General features: G+C 57.4%; 1 protein-coding gene across 1 annotated transcript in view; it reads left to right on the forward strand.

Annotated features, from left to right (window-relative positions):
* LOC104515684 (plasma membrane calcium-transporting ATPase 4-like) overlaps nt 1-7,835 on the forward strand; it is a 25,754-nt gene that overhangs the window by 9,768 nt on the left and 8,151 nt on the right. Inside the window, exons 7-18 of the mRNA XM_010159758.1 lie at nt 417-578; nt 692-906; nt 990-1,232; nt 1,353-1,594; nt 1,892-2,126; nt 3,234-3,413; nt 3,599-3,686; nt 3,825-3,931; nt 5,509-5,700; nt 5,811-6,024; nt 6,901-7,112; nt 7,457-7,564. Coding sequence (XP_010158060.1) covers nt 417-578; nt 692-906; nt 990-1,232; nt 1,353-1,594; nt 1,892-2,126; nt 3,234-3,413; nt 3,599-3,686; nt 3,825-3,931; nt 5,509-5,700; nt 5,811-6,024; nt 6,901-7,112; nt 7,457-7,564 — 2,198 coding nt within the window. The remainder of the gene's footprint in view (nt 1-416; nt 579-691; nt 907-989; nt 1,233-1,352; nt 1,595-1,891; nt 2,127-3,233; nt 3,414-3,598; nt 3,687-3,824; nt 3,932-5,508; nt 5,701-5,810; nt 6,025-6,900; nt 7,113-7,456; nt 7,565-7,835) is intronic.

A 7,835-nucleotide genomic window follows, 5' to 3' on the forward strand; every position in this document is an offset into this window, starting at 1 on the left:
GAGGGGGAGTGGGGCACAGAGCAGGGATGCTCATCAGGGGACCAGGGGGACAGGAGCCTCTCTGGGGCCAGCTCAGGGCTCCCCATGTGCTGTGGGGCGTAAAGCTGCCCTCAGGGCGAGGCTGGAAGAGGGTTGGAGGGTTTCTTGCAGCGCTGCTGTAGAGGTGTGACTGGGTCACATTGGCAGTGTCAGCTCTGAGGATCCTCTATCTGTGGAGCTGGGGTAGATGGCAGAGAGGAGAGGTGGCAGAGCCCTGGGACACAAGGTTTCCATGTGCTCGGATGCGTGTGTCATCGGGAATGGTTCTTGTTCTGGGTTTTCTCTCTCCCACCACCATCTTTCTCAGTGGTGTCCTGCAGGTCTTCCCGGTCTCTCTCCTATTCACACGTGGTGTCTTATTTTGCCCTGGGCTGTAGCTAAAACTCAGGATGGTGTGGCCTTAGAGATCCAGCCCCTGAAGAGCCAGGAAGGGGTGGAAAATGAGGAGAAGGAGAAGAAGAAGGTGAAGGTGCCTAAGAAGGAGAAGTCTGTGTTGCAAGGGAAGCTCACACGCCTGGCAGTCCAGATCGGGAAGGCGGGTAAGTAGCAGGTGGCTCTGTCACCACAGAGCTCTCACTGAACTGTCACGGGGAAGGGGCTGTCTCCGTCCCCTGAATCCCCTCACCTGCTGCTCTGCCCCTTCTTCCCCCAGGGCTGATCATGTCTGCCATCACGGTCATCATCTTGGTGCTGTACTTTGTGATCGACACGTTTGGGGTGCAGGGGCGGCCCTGGCTGGCAGAGTGCACCCCCATTTACATCCAGTACTTTGTCAAGTTCTTCATCATCGGAGTCACCGTGTTGGTGGTGGCTGTGCCTGAGGGACTCCCACTGGCGGTCACTATCTCCCTGGCCTACTCGGTGAAGGTGAGACCATGGTGCGGTGGGGTCACCGGGGGCATGATGAGATGCAGGCCTCTGAACCTTCCTGGTCACGGTGCCTGTTGCAGAAAATGATGAAGGATAACAACCTCGTGAGACACTTGGATGCGTGTGAGACCATGGGCAACGCCACCGCCATCTGCTCGGACAAGACGGGCACGCTCACCATGAACCGCATGACCGTGGTGCAGGCCTATGTGGGGGACACCCACTACCGCCAGATCCCCGACCCTGAAGCCATCCTGCCCAAGGTCCTGGACCTCATAGTCAACGGTGTTGCCATCAACTCAGCCTACACGTCCAAAATCCTGGTGAGTTGGAGAAGCACGGCTTCGTGTCCTCTGGCCTTCCCACCGCTGGCCATCCCTGCAGCTCCCATCCTGCCATTATCCAGGTTTGGCATCGCTTTTCCTTTCCTTTCTCCTCTCCAGCCACCCGAGAAGGAAGGGGGGCTGCCCCGACAAGTGGGGAACAAGACAGAGTGTGCCCTGCTGGGTTTCGTGCTGGACCTGAAGCAGGATTACCAGGCTGTGCGGAACGAGGTGCCGGAGGAGAAGCTGTACAAGGTCTACACCTTCAACTCGGTGCGCAAGTCCATGAGCACGGTGCTCAAGAATGGGAACGGCGGCTTCCGCATGTACAGCAAGGGAGCTTCCGAGATCATCCTCCGCAAGTAACCGTCCTCCCTCGCTACGCGAGTCCTCTTCCCGTCCCGTGGGCTTTAGGCTCTTGGGGCACTGTGGAGCTGTTCTGGGGGGCTGCGGGGTGAAGGGTGCCCAGCTGCTGTGGAGCAGGGTGGGGTGAGTGCCATGCAAAGTCTTTTAGGGTGGCTCTGGAAGCCGTAGGGAGCTGTGAAAAAGGAGGCTGCCCCTGTTTTGCAGATGGGGAAGCTGGGTGATGGAGAGCAGATTGAGCCAGCAGCGCTGGTCACTGCCTGTCTCCCTCACCCTCTCTCCTGGTCCTGCGTTAGGTGCACCAGGATCCTGGACAAGAACGGTGACCCTCGGGTGTTCAAGGTGAAGGACCGGGATGAGATGGTGAAGAAAGTGATCGAGCCCATGGCCTGCCACGGGCTGCGGACCATCTGCCTGGCTTTCCGTGACTTCCCTGCTGACGCTGAGCCAGACTGGGACAGCGAGAATGAGATCCTCTCTGACCTGACCTGCATCGCTGTGGTTGGGATAGAGGACCCTGTGCGGCCAGAGGTACTGAAGCCCAGCTCTGCCCTGGCTTTCCTCCGCCTCAGCCCCGTACCTGGGCCAGGAGCCCCTTCCCCTGCTGCTGGGGACCCTTGTGAAAGCACAAGCACCTCTATCTCTGAAATGCCCAGCTCTCTGCTGCTGGCATTTCTCTCCCATACCTGGACAAAATGAGCTGCTGCCAGGCTGTTTCCACCCAAACCTTCCCCTGAGCTGCTACCAGGGTCTGTGCACAAGCCAGACTGGTTTCACATGCGGTTGAAAAGGTGCGTGGAGACCCCATGTAGGGGTGACGGAAAGGTGTTGGAGAGGGATAGGGCTGATCTAGCCAGTCCCTCCCTTGCAGCTTGCTGCCCCCCTCTGCCCCTACTTTGGGGGGTGACGGGCAAGCAGCTGGGCTAATGCAATTAGCCCTCCAATACCTGCCTCTTGATTGCATTTTGGAGCTTGCCCCTGCGCTCCTGCTTTGCTTGCATCTTTCCTGATTAGATGTTCAAGTATCTGGGGCTGGGAATTGCATTACAGATGCCCCGTCTGCACCAGCTCTGGAGGCCACTGATTCAATTTTCTCATTTCTCACTAATATCCTCTTCCCCCACCGCTCCGTAATAGATAAACCCATTAGCGCAGCGACGTGCTGCCGGAGCAGTGGGGCGGACCGAATGCTTCCGTTGTGATGGATCGCCAGGATGGGCCTTGGCGCCCAGCACCACGGCGTGCTGGGGAGGGAAGGTTGGCTTCCCCTTGGGGCTGGAGGAGCTCACGCTGTCTGGGCCGGAGGAGCTGCTCCAGACACACGTGTGTCTGGCCGGATCCGTGGTGAGGGCAGGAGGCTGCGGTGCAGGAGCAGGCAGCAGTGAGCAGGGCCAGGAATCCTCTCCAGTCCCTGGGGGCTTTCCCCTAGCCCCCCAGGGGGTAAACAGCTGAGCTGGTTCTAGGAGGGAGTTTTTGATTCAGCATCTCGCCCCCAATGTGAGCACTGAGCAGGTTCCTGACCCTTTCCAGATCCTTTTAGGGAGGGTGGGAGAGGAGCTGTCTGACTACTCTCAGGACACCTTGTGCCAAAGCTGAGCACCCTGCCCACTCCCCCCCAACTCTGTCCTTGACCCCCAGGTGCCGGACGCCATCCTGAAGTGCCAGCGTGCGGGGATCACCGTCCGGATGGTGACGGGCGACAACATCAACACTGCCCGCGCCATTGCCACCAAATGTGGCATCCTGCTGCCAGGGGAGGACTTCCTGTGCCTGGAGGGGAAGGAATTCAACCGGCTCATCCGGAACGAGAAGGGAGAGGTGGGAGAACGGCACTGGGTCCCGCTTTGCCATGGGTGGGGGTGACCTCTCCGGCAGCCCCAGCAGCCAGGGGTGTCTGGGTGCTTGGGGGCAAAGGCGCTGTCCTGGTTGGGGTTTGCTCTGCGGTGGGCCAGGGGGTTTTTTGGAGGTTCCCTGCCCTTCCTCATATCTTCCGGGTCCTGCAGGTGGAACAGGAGCAGCTGGATAAGATCTGGCCCAAGCTACGTGTGCTGGCCCGCTCCTCCCCGACAGATAAGCACACGCTCGTGAAAGGTGAGTGCCCACCACCACCACTGCTGCCCCTCACCAAAGTGTCCCGTTCCGCTCTGTCCAGGTGCTTTTGCAGCGTCCCTGGTGCTGGGAGCCTGCCCCTGGGGATTATTTTCTCTGAACTGCTTGCCCCCTTTTCAGGAATTATCGACAGCACCATTGGTGACCAGAGGCAGGTGGTGGCCGTGACTGGGGACGGGACCAACGATGGCCCAGCCTTGAAGAAAGCCGATGTTGGGTTTGCCATGGTACGGAAGGGCACTGGGTTTTCCCTGGGGGTTGGCCTTCACTCTCCAGGGTGAGAAGCTAATGGCACACTTGGCTATTCCCACCACTTAAATTATTTCTGAGCCAACGAAACTCTTCTTCGAATCAGCAGGATGGCTTAAAAAGGAAAAAATTAACCTTTTTAGCAGCGATGTGACTTAATTCCCATGAACTTCATAGGACTGCTAACAAAACACGGATGGGAAGCAATCCTCTGGTTGCCTGGTTTAGGGGTGGGCTCCTCTGACCCTCCTGGAGGGATCCTCTCAAGCTGAGGGTGACATGGTGCTTGCACCAGAGCAGGGACCTGCCTGGCCCCTGTTTCTGAGCTGTGGGGTCCCGGAGAGCTGTGGGACTCGGCGTGACTTGGTTTATCCCTGCAGTTCTTCACCCAGGCTCCTAACAGGCAGCCCAGGCTCCGAGTGGGGTACTGGCACAGACTCAGAGAGTTTATTTAAAGTGAAGAACTTATCTCCTGGTTTGCTGCTTTTCTTTGCCTTGTCTGAAAGCAGCAAGAATATAAACTGGTTAGTTTTAAGGAGTTTCCTGTGAATTGTTTAAGTTCAGGTATGTGAACGGGAGTCAGCTACTGGGTGCAGCCTTATGTGAGCCCACGTAGGGAGCTTTGAGCAAATGAGACATTTTTGGGGAGTAGGTGTTTTTAGGAAGGTATTAAAGAGCCAGTTCTAGAGCCTTTAGGACAAAGACCAGGCAGTCTGTCTTCCCTCGGGGCCAGGCACTGGGCTTTGCTTAGGGGCTGGGCACCAGGGCTGCCCTTGGCTTCGAGAAACCCAGGGATCAAACGGCACACAGATAGGTCTGTCCAGCTGCCCCCAAACCCCGTGTTCTGCAAGAGCTGGGGGTTTCCCATCTCAGATGGGGCTTGTAAATCTCAATGGAGTTTCTCTGGGAAAGCACCAGGGAACCAGCTCGTTAAGGGCATCGCTTTGGTGCATTTAATTACTGCAAAACGAGCGCCTCTGCGTGCTGGTGCCGAGAAAACACAGCGAGCCTGGCTCCTGCAGAGCAAACTGTCCGGCTGGGATGCTGCGGGTGACTTTGGGGAGGCTGTGGGCACCTCTGCTCGCTGCAGGGCTGCAGGCCACCCTGGATGGGGCAGGGGGCACCGAGAAGATGCTGGGGCTTGGGGCTGCTGAGCTCACTCTCCCATCTAGGGGTCTCAACTCTTGCTTGCAGCAGAGGTGCATGGCCAGGGATCCCTGTGTTCCCTGGCATAAGGAGGAAGCCGTGCTTGTAAGGTATTTTCCAGCTTTGCGCTGTTTGGGACATTCACGGCGACAGGCTGACTCAGAGCCCCGCTTTGGAGCGGAGCTGATGTCTGTCCTTGAAGGCTTCGCTGCTTTGAAGCTCGGCTCTCTCGGGCACGTTGGCGCAGCCGCAGCAGGACTTGCTGTCAGACACAGGACTGGCTCTGACTCCTCCGGCTCCAGTGGATTTTTCTCTTGGGTCTGTTTCTGGGAAGAAGCGGAGCCGGGTGGACAGCGAACATGAAGCTTGTTCCGTGACTCACCCCGTGGCTTTCTCCCTGGTCCTCAAGGGCATTGCAGGCACAGACGTGGCGAAGGAGGCTTCGGACATCATCCTGACGGATGACAACTTTACCAGCATTGTCAAGGCGGTGATGTGGGGACGCAACGTCTACGACAGCATCTCCAAATTCCTGCAGTTCCAGCTGACCGTTAACGTTGTGGCCGTCATCGTGGCCTTCACGGGTGCCTGCATCACGCAGGTACGGGGCCGCTGGGCTTGGCAGGAGTAGAGCGAGGGCTCCTGCAAAACAGGGAGCGAAGAGAGCCTCAGTTTTGGTGGCCTGACTTCTTGTCCCCCCTCTATCTGCAGGACTCTCCTCTGAAAGCTGTCCAGATGCTGTGGGTGAACCTGATCATGGACACCTTCGCCTCCTTAGCCCTGGCCACGGAGCCCCCGTCCGAGTCCCTGCTACTGCGCAAGCCCTACGGCCGCAACAAGCCGCTCATCTCCCGCACCATGATGAAGAACATCCTGGGGCATGCGGTGTACCAGCTAACTATCATTTTCACGCTGCTTTTTGCCGGTGAGCTTTGAGGCCCCAAGAAACAGCAGGGGAAGAAAGGAAAGGGGCAGTGTCCCAGCACCCCCTCTTTGCCAGTATTGGGGCCCCTTGTTCTCAGCTGTCACTCGGTGCCCTCACGTTGGCCCGGGCAGAGCTTATTTAATCATAGAATCTTATTCAATCATAGAAAGGTTTGGGTGGGAAGGGCCCTTAAAGCCCACCCAGTCCCACCCCCTGCCATGGGCAGGGACACTTTCCACTAGCCCAGGTTGCTCCAAGCCTCATCCAGCCTGGCCTTGGACACTTCCTGGGATGGGGCATCCACAGCTTCTCTGGGCAACCTGTCCCAGTGCCTCCCCACCCTCTGCGGGAAGAATTCCTTCCTGATGTCCCATCTCAATCTCTCTCTTTTCATTTAAACCCGTTACCCCTTGTCCTGTCACTCCCTGCCCATGTAAAAGCCCCCCACAGCTTTCTTCTAGCCCTCCCAGCACTGGAAGGGGCTCTAAGGTCTCCCTGGAGCCTTCCCTTCTCCAGGCTGAACAAACCCAATTTTTTAAGCCTTTCTTCCTAGGAGAGGTGCTCCAGCCCTCAAAGCATCCTCTGATCGCCTTAATAATGGATGGGAAGTGGAGAGGTGTTACAGATTTATGTTGAGGGTGTGGGTCTGCTCAGGACCTTGCTGGGTGCAGACAGTTTTAACCAGGGAAGCAGGTTTTCACCTTATTTCCTTTAAGTGTTCAGTGGGGTTAGCATGGGAGACTCCAGCTTGGTCAAGGGATCTTCAGCAAGAGCCTGGGATCCTAATTCCATCTCCATCAGTTCAGAGCAGGAGTAAGAAGCAGGATCTCTTCCCTGCCCCTCCCCATCCCCTACCCAAACCTTTTGTCTGCTTAGGGGAGAAGTTTTTTGACATCGACAGTGGCCGTAATGCTCCGCTCCACTCCCCACCCACTGAGCACTACACCATCGTCTTCAACACCTTTGTCATGATGCAGTTGTTCAACGAGATCAACGCGCGCAAGATCCACGGGGAGAGGAACGTCTTCGAGTCCATCTACCGCAACCCCATCTTCTGCACAGTGGTGCTGGGGACGTTTGCAGCTCAGGTGAGGCTGTGGGAGTAAGGTGGTGGGGCTGGGAAGGGCCCATGCTGCAGGCAGGACCCGTGTCTGTCACTGCCCACAGCTCTGTTCTGTCCCCTTATCCTTCTCCAGCAGCTTCTTGGTGACACTAAACCTGAATATTGGGGTCTAGGGACTGTTGGGAGGTGCCAGGCTGGCTGGCACTGGGGAGCCGTGAAGTTACTAGCCTAGATGGGAGGTCCCTGCTCCTCTCATGAACCCAGGGAAGGGGGAAAGATGTGTGGCTGTAGGTGACACTTTCATCCCGTGGCTGTGCTGTGCAGCCTTGGAGCTCCCCAGTGTGTGACTTGTTCTCTCCTGTGCTGTAGATCATCATCGTGGAGTTTGGTGGGAAACCGTTCAGCTGCTCAGGGCTCACCCTGAGCCAGTGGTTCTGGTGTATCTTTATCGGAGTGGGAGAGCTCCTCTGGGGCCAGGTAAGAACTGGTCTGAAAAATGCAACACGTGCCTGTGCGTGCTCACAGCCCAGCCTGCCTTTCCCTTCCCACTGCCTCGCTGCCCGTGTTCCCATCAGTATTTATCCAGGGCAGCTTTGGAAGGGGGTGATGCTCCATCCCAGTACCACACTGCCAGCGAGGAGAGGAGCTTGCTAACCTACTCGTTCCCTTCCTGCTTGCTGTGGGGCACGTCCAGCAGTGGCATGTCTTGGCTGCATCCTGGCATCTCTCAGCCGAGTCCTGGCAGCTC

This window comes from Eurypyga helias, unplaced genomic scaffold, assembly GCF_000690775.1.
Source record: "Eurypyga helias isolate BGI_N326 unplaced genomic scaffold, ASM69077v1 scaffold21409, whole genome shotgun sequence".
NCBI lineage: Eukaryota > Metazoa > Chordata > Aves > Eurypygiformes > Eurypygidae > Eurypyga > Eurypyga helias.